The sequence below is a fragment of the Helobdella robusta genome (assembly GCF_000326865.2).
Source record: "Helobdella robusta unplaced genomic scaffold HELROscaffold_32, whole genome shotgun sequence".
Classification (NCBI taxonomy): Eukaryota; Metazoa; Annelida; class Clitellata; order Rhynchobdellida; family Glossiphoniidae; genus Helobdella; species Helobdella robusta.
Window position 1 is genome coordinate 1,920,608 of NW_008704589.1, and position 19,277 is coordinate 1,939,884.

At 32.8% G+C, this 19,277-nt stretch overlaps 2 protein-coding genes across 2 annotated transcripts; one reads left to right on the forward strand and one right to left on the reverse strand.

Moving 5' to 3' along the window:
* Positions 1-8,050: 8,050 nt before the first annotated feature.
* HELRODRAFT_82253 (hypothetical protein) lies at positions 8,051-8,317 on the reverse strand (the record flags this gene model as incomplete). The annotated part of the gene is made up of 1 exon (XM_009022632.1): positions 8,051-8,317. One exon carries the CDS (start codon positions 8,315-8,317, stop codon positions 8,051-8,053), a length of 267 nt encoding a protein of 88 aa, XP_009020880.1.
* Positions 8,318-16,017: 7,700 nt separating this feature from the next.
* HELRODRAFT_82406 (hypothetical protein) lies at positions 16,018-18,649 on the forward strand (the record flags this gene model as incomplete). The annotated part of the gene is made up of 8 exons (XM_009022633.1): positions 16,018-16,221; positions 16,578-16,694; positions 16,815-16,944; positions 17,081-17,219; positions 17,358-17,572; positions 17,789-17,946; positions 18,244-18,346; positions 18,588-18,649. The coding sequence occupies 8 exons, from the start codon at positions 16,018-16,020 to the stop codon at positions 18,647-18,649; spliced, it is 1,128 nt and encodes a 375-aa protein (XP_009020881.1).
* Between the last annotated feature and the right edge of the window lie 628 nt (positions 18,650-19,277).

Genomic DNA, 19,277 nt, shown 5'->3' on the forward strand with positions numbered 1-19,277 from the left:
AATACTTAAATTAATCTGGTTCTTTTTAGCTCTAATCCTCACCGCTCCTGACATTTATTCTCTGCATTCTTACAATATATACACACACATTTCCTTGTGTGTAAACTCGCTGTGTGTGTGTGTGTGTGTATGTGCGTGTGTGTATGTGCGTGTTTGTGTGCATGCGTGCGTGGCCTCAACTTTATTGAAGTCATTTTTTAGGCGATTACTTTCTCTTCCTACTGTTTGTCTCTTTCTGGAGTGTTGAGATGGTCATTTGTATTACTTGCAATGAGTTTTTGTGGTTGTGTTGTGGTTTTTTTTTATACGAAAATTACAATTTTCCTAGTTATTGCAAGATTTTTTAAGTTTTTATTATGTTACGGCGCCTGCAAAATATTAAATAAATAAATAAATAAAAATTTCTTTTTCAAACAAACAAAAAACAAATCACACAAACAAACAGTACAACATATTGTATAAACATACAAACAAACAAACGTAAAATTTTTGTATATACACTTTTATAACAAAAACTATACTAAAAACAAAGAGAGTTTATTACAGCTGTGAGTTCCACCCACAAAGAAACATGAATATGCCTCTGCAAATGAGAAGCAAGAAAATTATCTCTGAGCGATTCTGAACGATTGGAAAACAAAGTTTTTTTTGTTTAATTAAAAAAAGAATGATGAATTAACTTCAAAAGTTAAATGTTTAAAAGTTTCATTAATTATCAGATGAAGAATATTTGATGAAAGTCAAATTATTTCAGCCAAAAATTGCAATAATTAAACTTAAATCGAAACAAGTTTCTAAGAAATGGAAAAATTTTAAATAAAATGTAGAAATAAAAAAATAATTATATAAGAGTCTCTAGAATAAAGAAAAAAATGGAGAGAAAAATGAACAAATGATAAGTGCACGCATCTGCCAAAAAGAACATAATATCTCAAGACATTATTCTTTAATAATTTTTATTACTCTTAAGGATTTTTCATTCATCTGATAAACTTTTATGACCATAGTCGGCATATTATCACCATAATCAATTTTTTTTATCACCGTCATTATCTTGTCATCACTGTCATCATCATCGCCATCGTTGGTATCAATTTAAAACATTTTTTATATCAAAATATGTTTGCAGTTTCCGAATGGTTGATGAGTTAGCTCAGTCGGTAGAAGCGCAACGTCTCGTGCGTTGTGACTGCGCGCTGACCTGGTTCGAATACTGCCTATCCTAGACTCTTGACTGTATGGTATCAAAGTTGATAACAATACACCAGAAACTATTTAAAACAGACTTTACGAATTTAATCATCTTCACTGTGATAACTTTGATCTCGTTATAACTGTTGTTTTTTTCAGAGAACTTAACACTCAAAATATTGCTAGAGACGTTTGAAAAATATGCACGGATATTTTGGTGTGTTTTTTCCAAAAATGGAAATAAACAGCAGAAACCGCGACAATAGCAAAATGAATAACATTAGTTGCACCGTAAACAACAACAACAACGACGACGACAACAACAACGACAACGACGACGTCACTAGCAGCATCATTAACAATAGTTTTATCTTAAACAACGACATCACTCATAGAGCTATTGCATTACTTCTGAAATATTTGCACTAAGGTCAGAACTCAGAAAAACCCATCTACTGCTACACCTTCACAACAAATCTTCGTAAATAAAAATTCTTTTACGTTCAAAAAATAAAAAAACTATTTCAAGCGATCAAATTTGTTGTCGCAACTACAATTGAATCAATATAAATCACATTAATAACAATTGCATTAGTAACAACAATATAACATGATTCTTCAACAATAACTACACGAAAAAACACAGCCAAAAAGAGCAACAACGACACAATGACAGCAGTAACAACAATTAACAACAAAAATCTTCAACAAATTTGAAAAAATTACATCAGCAGCAACAACACTCTCAACCAAAACCGCTGTCAACAACAACAATAATATTCCCACTTGGAAAATTCATCATAAGCACTGGAAATCAGTCGCCCCATCACTCTAGAAACCATGAGCAGCGACTACTAACTGCAGCTGTCAGATGGAAAGCCTAGACAACGTTAACGGGGGGTGCCAAATTTTTTTAAAGTTTTAAATTATGACGTGACGTCAAAACTGCCAAAGTTTTTGTTGGTGTGGCCTTTCGGGCTGCACCAAGCCACCCGCCTGCCAAAATTTTAAGAATTTTTAAATGGAAAAAAATGGAAATTTTTTTTGTTAGTTTGATTTCTCTCGACTGCCTCCCTTGCGTAAATCCACCAAGGATTTCTGTCTTGCAACTTAGCATCAGCAAACATCTAACAACGACTGCAAAATTATTTAACATTCTCATAATTTAAATTGTCACAGGAAAAAATTATGTTCTGTACACAAAACAACAAAAAAATATTTATAGACATAACAACAAACTAACAAAAAAATAAACGCCACAACAATCTCAGTTGTATAGTTGGCTATGTAGTTGTTGTTGGTGGTGGTGTGTTGTTACATTGATGGATTGGCAGTTGATTTTGTAGTTGCAATTTCTAGTCGTGTTGTTGTTTGTGTGGTTGTTGTTGGTTGCATGGATGTATTTGGCTAGGTTGTTGTAGTAGGAGTTGATGAATTGGTGGTAACGAATCGCCCAAGCGTCACCTAGCGTCACCATCAAAAATTCATTCAAACCCACCTTCGAATGCCAGATGTGCCGCATGTGTTTCTATCCGTTGTGCTGCCGTGCGCTAATTCACCTCCCTATGTCTTGTATTTCCAGATTTATCCGAGTGTGTGTGTGTTTATCTGTGTGTATGTTTGTGTGTGTGTGTAATTATATGTATAATATACGTGTGTGTGTGTGTGTGTGTGTGTGTGTATCTTGTTTATGTGTGTGTTTGAAGTTTTTTTGTTTTTTCGTTTGGATTGTTATTAATTTTTTTTTGTTATGTTATTTTATGTTGAATATTATTATGTAGATGATAATATTTAGGTTAGGTGGTATAAGTTAATATAGGTTGTATATAGATATATATAGCATATAATACTTTGTGTAATAAGGATAAGGTGACATACAACAGGGACTGACTAGTTAGAAGGAGTTAGACAACTAGTTAAGCTCCTAGGAGCAAGGTCTTCTGGTATATAATAGACGAGCGTATGAGGTAATTATATCTGAGCGCATGAGGTAGAGTAAAGTTAACAGTTATTTGAGTTATCTCTGAAACACTTTTATGACTCAACACACTCTAACACGTTTGATCACTCCTTTTGATAACCATTACACACAGAAACAGGAAGAATTTCCCCTCCCCAAGAACAAATAATTTTGTTCGTTTGATAACCGTCGTAGAATGGTGAAGAGCGAGCAGTAGAACCAAATGTGACGTAGTTTGCTGAGTATTGTTTTAATTTTTCTTTAACTGGATTGTACTTATTTTAATGAATGACAACGAAACTCAACGAAACTCAAAGATATAACTCTTTTTTCCATAATTTTACCATAACATTTGATGGTAACTTTAAATAAAATTTTCTACACTCCACCACACACACACACACAAACACACACACAAAGACAGACACACAACACACAGACATACTAAGCAATATCAGCATGCATTTGTTTAGTTATTGGCATTCGTAAATTCCTTCATAAATGGAGAGATGAACGTTTGAGTGAGTGCTGGAGATGGATTTATCCCAATCCTTTTTTATACGGATATTATAAATTTAAAATCTCTCTCGTGGATAAATATTGATTAAAGGTTGGTTGTACTTATACGTACAAACATGCGAGACTCACACACACACACACAAACACACGCACACACACATATATACATCAAAGCAAGAAAGAGAGAAAGAGATAGAGAGAGAAAGAGAGAAAGAAAAGGGAAAAACGAATGAAATACATGGATTTACATATATGAATGAACGTTTATTTGTATTTATAATGCTTGACTTTTGCAGGCATGTTTTTTTGGTTATGTATGTATGAACGTTTATATATGTGTATGTATGTATGTATGTATGTATGTATGTATGTATGTATGTATGTATGTATGTATGTATGTATGTATGTAGTTAAGTACAAAGATTTATGTCAGACACTCAGTCATGTTTGGGCAGTGATGAAAAATCAATTGTGAGAGTGCCGGTTCAATTCTTTTGAAATCCCTTCTCTGCCTGGTCACCACTGATGATGATAATGATGATGGTGGGGATGATGATAAGGATGGCGATGATAAAGATGACGATGATGGTGATGAGGATGAAGACGATGACGAATACGTTCAAAGTTCAATTCTCTACAAAATTTTCAAAAAGTTCAAATTTTATTATATTCATCTTTCATCAATCTATTCATTTGATTTTTCAAAGACTTTTTTGTTTAAGCATTCAAGCATTCATGCATGCATTCTTTTATTCATTTATTTTTTTTTATTCATTTTGGTTCTTTTATTTGTTAATTCATTCCTTCAGTCTTTCACACGATGTATCGTCATTGTTTGATCTTCATTTCATCCTCACGCATCGCTGAACCGTCAATCGGCCATCTTATTCCTGGAGAACTTTCATTCTTTTTAAATATTTCTTCCTCCCTCAATCCACTGACATCATCATCTTCATTTTCATCATCGTCGTCGTCGTCACCTTCATCTTTGTTTCGTTGCTATTGTTCCAGCACTTTGTCATCGTTATCATTATTTCAGCAATCGTCTTCATCATTATCATCTTTGTTATCATCAATACTTATCTTCCCTTTAACTATACATCATCTTCACAGTATTATTATTGTTTTATAAACTTTTTTTCTACATTTGCATGTACATCAATAATTTCATTAACTTTTTGTTATCATTCTTATCATCTCCTTCATCATCTTTCTCACAAACGCTGTAAAAACAATCAAATCTATAGACAAAGTCACGGTCAATGCCATTATTGGCTACATCACTTTTGACGTCATTATCATTTATTATCATGACGTCATATCATCATTGCCATCATCGTTGTCATCATCATTCTCGTCGTCGTCATCATCAACATCGACAATTTTGGAAAACAAGAGCAAATCATCCGTTTACAAGGCAGTCATCTGAAACATCCTCTCTACCATCATCATCATCATCGTCGTCGTCATCGTCATCTCCTCCTCATCATTATCATCACATTTTTTCCATATTATCATCATCATCTTTTTTATCGTCTTTTCATCCTTATTTTCATTTCTTGTTAATTTTCGTCCTCATCTTGAACATTTCATCATTGTCTTCTTATGTTTTACATATTTCCAGTTTTCATTATCATCAGGTATCTTGATGTTTATCTTCATTATCATCACCATGGCCATCATCATCGTCGTCGTCATCGTCGTCACCATCGTTACTGTCGCCATCGTCATCGTCGCCACTTCCAATCACCTGGCGATTGCAGCGAGATTTATAATTCTGGCCATCTATTGAAAGATTTATAACTCTGGCCGGCCGATGATGAATTTATTAAATTAATGGTTCGCTGCCTCGGCAAATTAAATTCCTGATCAACTCGTCTGTGTATGTAGTAGATGGTCTGCCTGCTGTCTGTCTGTCTGCCTGCAGTCTGTCTGTCTGTCCGTCTGTCTGTCTGGTTGGTTGTTTTCTCCGACCACTATTTATTTATAATTTTTGTGCACCATAATAGACACTGTTTTGGTGCTTTTGTGTTGATTGTACATATCTAAGGAAAGATTTGGAGAAGTTAAGGAGCCTTAATTACCTAATTAATTCTTATTTTCAACGTCAGATGCCTTTTTTAAGAGTTGGCGGATTCATTCTATGTAATAATTTTATTAATACAGGGTCCTTACTCTGCCTTCATTCCCATCCTGGCATTGTACCAACTAAGTTGTATGCCATGAGAAAAATATCACGTGGAATTCAGTGGAGTATGTAGGAAAGCTAAGAGCAACTCTCATATGCAATTTATATTCACAGCTATTTCGGGCTGATGTTTATAACCAGTTTGAAAATGTATAGATCCCATCAATAAATAGACAAGATAATAAATAAGAAGCGTGCAATGCAAAAAAGGTGAGGAATACCAAACGGTATGAAAACTTTTAAGAACGAACCACTCAACCAAACAAATGAACGTGTGAACCATAAACACACGCACACAACAACGTACAAACGAACAAACAAACGAAAGTACTTGTAAACAAACAAACAAACGAAACAAACAAACAAACAAAAATAGCGAAGTCTTCCGAATAGACAAACGGACAAACACGTACGTACGTGAGAAGCGTCCATCTACACACGCACATACATTTCCATGCCGGGCACACGTTATTGAAATAAATAAAGGCATATCAGATGGCGGAACATGCACATTTACATTCGCTAGCGTTAACTTGAGGAACGCTTGAAAAACTTTCAAATTATCTTCCGTATAATCTTCCTTTTGTTTCTTTTTTTGTTCTATTTTATCTTTGGCTGTTTATTATTCTGTTTATTATTATTTTCTCACTATTTGTAGATTTTGTTTATTGTTTATGAGTTAAAAGTAATCGGATCTGTGTTGATGATTTCAAATGTTTCAAACTGTTTTCGGTTTGCAAAATTTGGTTCATAAAAAATTATTCCTAAAAAGTTTTACTTCTCATTAGTTTTACTTTTTTCTAATAGAAATATTTTTCATTGTGCATTTTCGGACAAATAAATGCAAATAAAGAATAAGATTAATTTTATTAACCTAAAAATTTATTAATCTTTGAATTTTTTCAAAATTTATAAATTTAAAAACCTGTTGTTAAATTATATTTGAAAAAACAACCATTCTTTAACATTTAGAGTTTCATCTTTTACTTAAACACTTTTCAAATGTAAATATCAAAATTATGGCTTCGTTTCAATTATCTTTATAATTCTGTTTGCACTAAATTTTGTCAGAGTTTGTGTGTGAAATGAGCCATAGGTTGTTTATATACTACGATAAATGTTTTAGTTATTCGTTGGGCTAATAAGGTCTGTGATGATTTTTTTTTAAATGTTGATTTACTATCACATTAAATGTTTCATTTTTTTTTATAAAAATTCTTCTATCTTTCGTTTTTTATGAATTTTTTTTTCTGTCGTTCATCCCCAATGTTTTTGCATCCACTCTCTTCCAACCTTTTGCTCGCTAGTTTATTTTTATTCATTTTCCTATTTTTTCTTTTTTTTTCGTTTTTGTTTTATTTTGCTTAACCTCTGCTTTCCACGCAACAACTCCTCAATGAACGTAACAATGTTTATGTGAGTAAATTCTCCAAAAAACAAAAATCAATTCCTCTAATAAAACACAAGCCTTCCAGCGTTCGTACACAGACGCACACATTCGCGAGTACACACACATACACACACGTGCCCACACGCCCACACGCACATATACACATACAATCACATCAACAACATGCGATAGTATTGTAAGAACGTGGCAACAAAACAACAACAACACTACACAACATCTTCAGCCTGTATAATGCTACCTAACAAAGACAACTCGACGAAGTAACTTTAAGATCGCACTTTATTTTTATGGCAACTTTTGTGTTGTCGTCATTATTCATTTTTTTGGGAATTTTGATTCATTCCAATAAAAAAATTTTTAACTTTTACAAATATCATTTTAGCTTTTATAATTCTATTTCGTATATTATAATATTTTTCAAAACATTAGCCATTTCTATTTTTTTCTAACAAATCTTTACAGTTTTGTAAATAAATTCACAGTAGCTGGAATAATTTAATAATTTTCATCTTTATTTAGAAAAAGAGGGAGTGAGACAGAGAGAGAGAGAGAGAGAGAGAGAGAGAGAGAGAGAGAGAGAGAGAGAGAGAGAGAGAGAGAGAGAGAGAGAGAGAGAGAGAGAGAGAGAGAGAGAGAGAGAGAGAGAGAGAGAGAGAGAGAGAGAGAGAGAGAGAGAGAGAGAAAGAGAGAGAGAGAAAGAGAGGAGAGAGAGAGGAGAGAGAGAGAAAAGAGAGAGAGAAACAATAGAGAAAGAGGGTGAGACAACCAAACATACACACACTCATTCACGCACAGGCACTGATTTACATGTAAACAGACACACACAAACGCAAACACACAGACAAATATACAGACAGACGGACAAACAAAAAGAAGTCAGTGTAACGTGCCTTCCAAATCTATCCGCACACACACGCAGACGCACGCACACATCACACACACAAACACAAAAACACACACACGCATATATAGACTTACACACAGACAGATACAGACAGACAAGTAGGTGTAACAAACGAGAACGAAACGTGGCATCCACAATCCACATCCATCCAGCACATCCATGAAAAACTATCGTTTGCATGGTAATGAGTAGAAACAGTTTTTCCTGTAACTCTCTTCCCTCTCTCCCTTTCTTTCTTACCGTTGATGTCTTTTAGTATTGTTGTCGTTAGTTGCTGTGGTCATTGCAAAATAAAAAAAAACGTTAAAAACTTTTATAAAATCAGAAAAAATCATCATCATTATCATCATCGTCGTCATCATCATCATCATTCTCATCAACCTGATTAACATCATATCATCACCATCCATAAAATGAAAATATAAAGCTGTATGTATGGACAGATAAAATTTACGTCTTTCTGTTTCACTTTTATTAAAATTCTGATTTTCTGATGCGATCTTTTAAAGGGGGTCATTATGCAAAATGATGGCAGACCAACTTTTCTTCACGGCACAATCTTATTGCTTTTGTCTTCCTTTTCAGTGTTTTTTTTCTACCATCATTTTATCATTTGTAACTCTTTTTGAGGATTTTTTCCACAATTTTTTACAGAGTCTGGAGCGAAAGTTATTTTTTTACAGTTGCATTCGTGTTGTTTTTTCGCCACACACGTCTACTTCTTCATTCACTGGCGAACACGGAACTGAACAGACTTCTTCTGCTGTGCGTGCTTACGCGTATTTTTACGAAATGCGCTTTTTTATTGTCTTCTCAAACAAAATATTACACATATATTCATTCGAAGACAGTTGTAAAAACTTTCAACGCATTTTCACACATTTACATTTGCTATTATTATTATTGATATTTTATGCTTATGATTATTTTATTTTATGATTATTTCAGAGAAAAATAGTTGGGAATAATGAATAGACTGCATGATAGACAGCGTAGAAATTGAATTATATTTCAATGGTCGACTTCGAATTTAATTGAAACTTCATTCTCACTGAGTTACCGAACAGACAGATATTCCTATGAGTGCTAAGGATTGCTTTTTTCAAGTGTCATTTTTTAAACTTAGGAATGAACTGTTTGTTGTTATGTTCTTGTAAGAATGACTAGCTGATTAAATAAATCCAAGATTAGATGATTTTAACATGATTAGCGCGAATCATTTTTTTAAATTTTACTGTTATGTTAAAAAAATACAATGTCCATGAATGCTTTTAAAGAGCTTGAACACATGAAAGAAGATAGATAAATCATGAATATGAAACGTAGAGGCTTATGCCAAGCAAAACAAAATAAGAGGCTTTATTTTTGATAAGTGTTAATGAGAAAGCTAACAAATTCAACAGAACATGTTAACGACAACAGGAATGAATATACTTTCTTACACAAGTTAACATCAAAAACAGATGAGTTAGTTATAATATAAACAATTTAATTTAATATTTCATTCTTTCGTTTATTCGTTTCGTCTTTCCTTCATCCACCCATTCATCCATCCATCCATCTATTCAACCCATAACGTCCAAACTTGAAAGGTTATCAAACACTCGACTACTCAACATAAGTCAATAATTTTCGCTATTTAAATTAACTGGTATTAAACGTACTTATGCAAGAACAATGGTAGAAAATACCTAGACATAAAATTGACTAATGCACAGAAATACATACACACACACACACACGCACTCACAACAACACAAACTATACACGTATGAATACTATATGTAGAGTAAAATAACGCAAATAAATTCATTCGCTAACAGTAATTGTTTCAACGCGAGTCATCAGAAAAAAAAGTGGTAAAAGAGAGGAGAGAGAGAGAGAGAGGATGGAGAAGGAAAAGAAATGATGCAATATAAAACATTGAGAGATCGAGAAAGATACAAGATAAAATATTGAGGAAAAAAAAGAGGTGCATGATATAATATTGAAAAAGATTCAAGGTATAATGTTGATGGAGAGAGCTTGCAAGAGATAGATAGATAGAAAGGGTGAAACTGATTGACACACGCTAGGTAGGTACTTAAAATTTCATTCGAGAATTTTCAATTGTTGACTCTACTACAGTCGTTGCTGGCTATTTTGCTTCAATAGAAGCGTGAGAAAGTTTTGTAGCAAGGTTCCAGTAACAACTGACACTTCATCTTAATCGTTTATTGGCCTTAAATCAAAATGAAATATGCATTATTAACTTTTGAGTTTCATATCGTCTGCGCCTAGCCAATTAATCAATCTAATGAGAACTACTCTTACTACGGTGTGAACAAAGTCACTTAATAATAATTAAACAACAATATTTACTGCTTAATTATTAATAACATTATAGACATAATTGTAAGATCAGAACAGTTGTATCATACATATGTCAATATACGATGAACGTTATTATCACGTGACTGAGAATGGATTTCAATACTGAAGTTCATTATTTTATTATCATATTAGCTGTTGGTTTGACTTGACCTGTTTGGTGTCGTCAGAGGTAGCCAGCATGCATACCACCTGAATTAAAAGTTGAATTATGGATTAGGAATTGTGAATTATGAATTATTTTAAATTAGGAATTATAAACCTTAAAATAAAGCAAAAACCAAATAAAAGCTAAAACCAAATAAAAAAAAACAAATTTTTGTAAATTAAAATACTCCGTAGAACCAAGTAGTAACTGAAAAACTCGTATAAAAGTTTATCCTACATACACTATAATAACTACAGCTACGTCATGCGTCGTCATAAATACAGAATGTAATGTGTGCGTGCGTGTGTCCGAATGAGTGCTACATACAAAAAATTATTTCTGACTGTGTACAGGATCAGATGTATTTATCGGAAATCACGAGAGGATATCGAGTACGTACGATGCAAATGCTGCCTACCTCGCTCGCTTCACATCATTTCCTTATTCAGTTGGAATATTTTGATGGTTTTTTTCGCTTTTTCTGTTCGTTTTGTTTGTCATTTGTTTAGTTACTAACAGACATGACAGCTATTATTACTCTTACGTGAGTTGTTGCAAAATTTAAATCTAAATAAAACATCTTTTGAAAGTTTTTAAAAGAAAATAAAAAACTAACATATAAATTGGAGAAAGTTGAGTTGTTTGGCTGCTGTTTCCAACCGATAATCCATCTAGTGGAAACTTTATTGAGCAGGTTCTCAAACTCATGCCGGCATCTTTTCAAAATAGGTCAAGGTCGTTAAGCAGAACAAGAAAGGCAGACCGATGGACGGGAGACAGAAACATTCAGGCTCACGAGGGCGTACTCTGTCTTGCATGAAATCATTCTCTTTCCCTGTTTAAATAACAAATGATTTTTAAATCCAGACTAATATCCTCGATATAAACGAACAATTGATAGTTTGAACGGATGAACGAACGAACGAATGAATGAATGAATGAAAAAATAAATAGATGAAAAAGCGATTAAAAGGATTGAGTGAAAAAAAATGAATGAATGATTAAACGAAAAACAAACAAAACTAAACCTTACCTGGAAAATCGTCGTTGCTGCAGTTTATTGCACCGACCCCCATCTGAGCTGCACCCAAAATGTGCTGCAAGCCTGCACATTCGTTCATGTATAAGACCCAACATTGTGTGTTAAGAAGCGCCGAAAAAAGCGCGTTTTTTAGGCAGGTATGCAACCATCAGCAATGCGTTTGTCACATTAGAAACAAAGTAAAATAAACTAAAGCTGACTCAGTTTCTGGTTTTCATAGCAATTTTAGAGAGCATTGCTAACCACTTTCATCATTATCAGAAGAAGAAAAAGAAAAGAAGAAGGAGAAGAAGAAAAAGAAGAAGAAAGAAAAAAAATGAATAGGATTTTGATTCATTATCATCATCATCAGAATAATAATAAGAAAAAGAATAAGAAACAAAATATGACTCCGATAAATTATCATCATCATCATCAAAATAATAAGAAAGAGAAATAATAATAATAATTAAAAAAAAGGAAAAGAAGAAAAAGAAGAAAAAAAGAAAAAAAAGAAGAAGAAAAAGAAGAAAAAAATAAAGGGACATGCCAGCCACAGTCAGCGGCGAGTTCGTCCTGCCCACCGCTGCTTCGTTTGACGTATCAGTAGCGTTCGTGTATAACCCCTCAACACCTCTAGCAAAGCCGACGCCGGAGGCACTGCTGCACATCTCGGCCAGGCTTGCGTTCGTTGCCACTGGAAGAACAACTATAGCGCGAGTGTAAACGTTTTAATGTTTACATCACGGCCATTTTTGAACTCCCATAATCAACAGCTCTACAAGCTTTTCGTATGCCACCCTGAATGAATGATTGAATGAATGAATGAATGAAAAATTGAATGAATGAATGAAAAATTAATGAATGAATGATTGAATGAGTGATTAAATGAATGAATAAATAAAAACTATATATAATCAAAATTCAATTAATAAAAAATTGACATCTGATTCATTTCCAACCAACCAACATTCAGTTTACACAAACAAAATATACAAAGAGTCAGCATTATATTTAGATACAATGCAAGTCTATATAACCGCGCAACTCTATATAACACTATATAACCGCGCAACTCTATATAACCGCGCAACTCTATATAACCGAGCAACTCTATATAACTCTATATAACCGCGCAACTCTATAGAACCGCGCAACTCTATATAACCGCGCAACTCTATATAACGGCGCAACTCTATATAACCGCGCAACTCTATAAAACTCTATATAACCGCGTAACTCTATATAACCACGCAACTCTATATAACTCTATATAACCGCATAACTCTATATAACCGCTCAACTCTGTATAAAACTATATAACCGCGAAACTCTATATAGCACTATATAACCGCGCAACTCTATATAACCGCGCAACTCTATATAACCGCGCAACTCTATATAACACTATATAACCGCGCAATTTTATTTAACTCTATATAACCGCGTAACTCTATATAACCGCACAGCTCTATATAACTCTATAAAACCGCGCAACTTTATTTAACTCTATATAACCGCGTAACTTTATATAACCGTGCAGCTCTATATAACTCTATATAACCGCGCAACTCTCTATAACGATATGTGTATGCATGAGTGGGTGAACTAAACTTCAGAATCTTTCCCACTGCCATGCAATCTCCATCCCACCAGCCACCCTCTGAGTGATGCACCGACCACAATCTGAAGCTATTACTGTGGAAGATTTTCATCATGATTTGCTCCCATTCTGAATGTTTAACCTGCTGTAAAAATAATTTTTACTTTAATAGCGCAAATAAAATAATAATTTTTGGAATTAATATCGCAAAGGAAAAAAAAATCTAACAATTCCAATGTTTGAGACTATGAGACCATTAGAGCTGCTAGAAAAATAATTTCTGAATTTACCATCTTAAACGATAAAAATAATAATTTTTGGATTTAATATAACAAAAAAAAATAATTTCTGGATTTAATATTGAAAATGAAAAGAAAAATTAACAATTCTAACATTCTGCAGTCCTCACTGACTGACTCGTGCGGCACCACCATCTTCCGAAAGGCAGAGGCTTAGTTGTGTTGTTGTGTTCACTATCTGGTCTGACTCTTGCAACAGCCTCATCTCTCACAGATCCGATAGAGCAGGAAACATAGAAGGGTTTTGAAGAAAAATAATTTTTAAAGTGTTATTAACATTAAAATGTATGATGAAAATGAAGGATTAAATAATTGCATGTAATGTTGTGTTTGATTGTGTTGTAATGTTGTGTTTGATTGTTTGTAATGTTGTGTTTGATTGTGTTGTAATGATGTGTTTGATTGTGTTGTGTTTGATTGTGTTGTAATATTGTGTTTGATTGTGTTGTAATGTTGTGTTTGATTGTGTTGTATTGTTGTGTTTGTATGTAATGTTGTGTTTGATTGTGTAATGTTTGGTTTGATTGTGTGTTATGTTGTGTTTGATTGTTTTGTTAGTGTGTGATGATGATGTGAAACAAAAACTAACACATAACAATCAATAAATGAGAAGTAGCAAGAATGGAAGTCACCTACCTACCATAAATTAACGCTCAAGCCCTAGCTTACCTATAATATTTAGCTCAACTCAAATCTCACCTACTTATGATTAATTAACTCATCTTAGGTCCTAACTTACCTACTTTCAATTAAACTCAACTTACTCTTGGCGTCAGTCCAGTAGAGAAGAAAAGTAGAAGAAAGTAGAAAACAAACATGAAATAACACCGAACAAATGAATGTTATGCATGCGTGTGTGTATGTAATGTTTGCTGTGTGTTTGATTGTGTGTAATATTGGGTTTGATTGTGTTGTAATGTTGTGTTTGTGTGCAATGTTGTGTTTGATTGTGTGTTATTTTGTGTTTGTTTGTGTGTTATGTTGTGTTTGTTTGTGTCTGTAATGTTGTGTTTGATTGTGTATAATGTTGTGTTTGTGTGTAATGTTGTGTTTGATTGTGTGTAATGTTTTTGATTGTGTAATGTTGTGTTTGTTTTTGTGTAAAGTTGTGTTTGTGTGTATGGTATATGTATGTGGATGTATGTATGTGTATTGATAAATGAGTGGGCGAACATAAAAAACAACTCTACCTTAGAAATGTTTTCTGCAGTTGACTACTTTCTGAGACGCATCACTGACATGTCAAAAGCTACACCAGAGACTAAATGAACTGAAGAGCCAGGAAAAACTAGAAAGCGATATTCTTTTAATTAATTCAATTAATTTAATTGTTATCGAAACAAAACAGCGAAGTTATACCTTTTTTTGTTATTCATCTTCATTCTTTAAAATAAAATAAACGCAGATTTGTTTACGATTTTTATCTAATTCTAAAATAAAGCAGATTGTTTCAAATTTCAACTTCTTCCAGCCAGCTAACTTTCTGTGGCTCGTTTGTGGTGTTATGAACTTAAAATTTGAATAGCTTAACCGCTTAACATATTTCTAACTCCTGAGCAAGTAAAAAAAAATAAGACAATCCCTTTTCACAAAACGTGCCTATGTACAAGTTGGACATGCCAAACAACCAGCCGGTCAACGTACAAGTGCAAAACAATCCCTTCTCACAAAACGTGTACATTGTATACACGTTGTCATGCCAACTAACCAACCGGCCGACATACACTTTATGTTTTAGCAACTGCAATACAAGAAAATACTACAACCACTACTACTACTGTTAATATCACTACTGCTGCTGTTACTGCTGCTGCAGCTGCTACAGCTGCTACCACTACCTCTACCGCTTATGATTGATTTGATTAGATTGAAGCGATCGAGAGCTGGTTTAATAGCATACACAAAAATTAAGTTAGACAAAATTTGACCTGGTGATGTTGTTTTCTTTTATATTCAACACGCCTATACATTTCAAGTGAAGGTTATAAATATATAATAAAGAGCAAAGGTTAAACCGCTAAACTCATTGACGATGGTCCAGTAAATTAAATGTCTCAATGTGAATAGCTGGTTAATTGATTGATTTTCTAGCTGTCCATCATATATAATCGACTTTTCACTGATTTATTAAACAACTCTTTAATGACTAGGCTGATATTTTGTAAAGAACCATTTATAAGTTTCTTCTACATTATGATTTGATCAATTAACTCAAACCTATTGAGTATGTTTCAATTTTCGATCATGTCAAATTAGTCGTTACAGTTTCAGGAGTTTTGGTAAACGCCGCCATCTTTTCTGACTTGCAAAATAAACTTTCGAATCGACACTTATTGTTATATTTTGTATATATTTTGTTTTATCCATAGAACTGATTTTATTTACCGTCTGTTAAAAATTAAAATGGCTAGTGGTGGAGCTCTGTTTGGTAACCTAGCGCGAAGCAACCAAAGCAAAAATTTGGTGGAGTTTAAAGCCGGCAAGTCGATAATTAAAGGAAAAATGGTTCATCCAGACAAAAGGAAGGGTCTTCTGTACATTTACCAGTCTGATGACCAGCTGATGCATTTGTGTTGGAAGGACCGTTCTAAGGGCACTGTTGAGGATGTCTGTGGATTGTTTTAAATATTCAATTTATTTTACTTTAATGAACAGTTTAACTTGTTTAACAGTTTAAGCTTTTTAGCTAATAATTAATTAATTTGTTAATCTAATAAATAAATAATTAAATAAATTCAACTTTAATTTTTAAAAGTAAGTTACAAAAATAACTTTTTCAAGTTAATTTTTTTATGAAATAAAATATAAACTCTAAACTTATAAAAATTTAATATCAAATGCCATCCTTTGAAATTTTAAATCAATTTACTTTTAATGATTAGATTTGTTCAATATTCTAAAGTAAAAAATTAAGTAACTTAAAAAGTGTTAAAAATAACATCAATGCACACACAAAAAAACAGGACTTGATAATCTTTCCTGATGACATTGAATATAAACATGTGCCTCAATGTACAACTGGTCGAGTATATTTGTTGAAGCTGAAGTCGAATAATAAAAAGATGTTTTATTGGATGCAGGTTATCTTATTGTAATCTGTTTTATAAATCTTATATTCTGTTTTTAGTCATTTCATTTTCAGTTATAAATCTGCAAATTGAAGTTTAAATTTTCAAAAGATATTAATAAAAAAATATTAGGAGCCAAAAGCTGATAAAGATGCAGAGTTATGGTCGAAGTTGAATGAACATCTCAACAATCCACCCACTCCATCATCCAGTCGAAGTGCAGCAAGCAGTCTTCTGCCTGCTGAATTAGCTGCTGGACTTAGTAGGAAATTTTTTGTTACTTTAATTTTTTTCGTTAGTTTCATGAATTATGATTTTGTTTGATATTTTTTTTTTGAAATTAAAAATTGAAAAATATTGCAATAAGCAACTAAGTAATATACGTTGACTTGACTGAGCAGGTGACAGTACAGACATTCACAACTTGCTAGGTAGCATGGACCCCCAACAGATGCTTCGGCTCATAACAGGAATGGGTAACATGTCTTCATTGTTGGGAAGTCGATCCAGTTCTTCCATGTCTTCTGATTCTACTCCGTTAGTTTTTGTTTTGTAAACTTAAGTTTTTTGTTTTTTTTTGGCCTTTAAGCATGTGATTAGTCAGATTTAAAACAAATAATTTCTTTTATACAATGTATTAAGTTTCAAAAATTAATATTAATGTGTTTCCAATAGATCCTCTCGATTGACATCAGCAACCGCTGTGGAGAGAACGATACCTTCATCTGTAAACACCTCAGCTGCAGCAACCACAACAGTTGCTAGCAGTACACCAGCCACCACTATAAGTTCGGCAGCTCCCACGGTAAGCAATGCTGCTTCAAAGCCTCCTACCCCTGCCATTCTGCTCAGTGATTTACAAAATATCCTAACATCCATGGGAAGTATGTGTTATGCTGTGCTTTTTTTGTAATCTTTCTTTCTCTGATGAATTTATTTCAAAATTGTTTTTCCTTACATAAGCAACATTTAATGATTTCCTCCCAGGTACTTCTGCACAGCCAGCTCATGGAATACAAGATGGTATATAGTTAATTTATTCTTGGTATATTAGCAACATTGTAATGGTTATGTTGTTATTCATTATGTTGTTTGCTCGCATTTAGTTGATGTATTGAAATCCATATCTCCTGATGTTCTGCTACCTCTCCTGGCTGATCCAAAGATTCAGGAACGTCTTGTCCCATTTCTACCTGATGGTGAAGTTATTCCAAAAACTGTTGAGGAACTCAAGGACACTGTTCACTCTCCACAATTTCAACAAGTTTTTCTCATTATTTATTTGATTTTACGATTTATTAAAAGCTTTTCAGTCCAGTTAACATATTTTATTCAGTTTTGTATATATATATTTTTTTTATTCCAATTTACATATTTTATTATATTTCATTAAACATATTGTTATATTTTTTTTGTTCAGTGTTTTCAACTTAAAATCTTCATTTAATTTGTTTTTGTGTGTTTGTTGATTTCAAATTTGGATGAAAAATTCAATTTGAGTAGATTCTTATTTATTTTATTTTAATGAATGTTTCATAAATTTGTTTTTGTTTAAATGCAGACTTTGAGAAGCTTTTGTGGCGCTTTACTGACTGGTCAGCTTGGTCCACTCATTGCACAGTTCAATCTGGGAGAGGATGCGGTTGCTGCAGCTGAAAAAGGAGGTAGTGGTCACTAACATGCTAATTCATTATTTCTTTCATTATTACTTCCTTCATTTACTTCCTTCAAATTTTATTTTTGAAAAATGTCCAACTCTGCAACTTTGGGTGTCATTGTTCTATTGATAGTAACTTATAGTAACTTTTGATGTTCTATCATTATGGATGAGTTGTTAAAATCTGATTTTAATTTATTGAATCCTTTTATCTACATTACAATGTGTCACCTATTTCATGCTTGCAGATATCTGTGCATTTGCAGAAGCTCTCCAGAAGAATTTCAAAAAGAAAGATGAAGAAAAATAATTTTTATAGTTTATTATGTATATTGTTATACATGAATTTGGATTTAATTGAAAAACATATTGATTTTTCGTTTGTGTTATATTTTCATAAATACAAGTTTAAAGCCATTCAGTTTTGAAGTTTTTCCTTATGTATTCTATATATATATATATATATATATATATTTATAAATATATATAATATATATATATATATATAAATCTTATTCCGATGCCTTTTTGTGTGACATGACCTTTCTGTAGAATGGTGAAACTTGTCTGAGATGACAAGTTTATTAAAACTGAAAGATGCATCAAATTTTTGTTAAGAATTGACAAAGCGTCAAATAGGTGCGTATAATTTAGTTTTCTAGAAACTTCAGTCAGTTTATGAATTCTAAATTCAATTTTTGCTCTGTCACGGTAGTGTGATTATGTGAAAGCGATATTTGTTCCCTAATGCAATTATGAAAAAGTCATTTGATAGTGATGTCATCCTTGTTAAAGAGGAAACATAAAAAATTTATGTTCCTATTTCTTATATAATTGGTAGTTACCTGCCGACATATATATAGATTATATATGCCTGGCGATTATTATCAATTGGCAGAATTATTATAAATGAAGGATGTATTTGATATAAAATTACA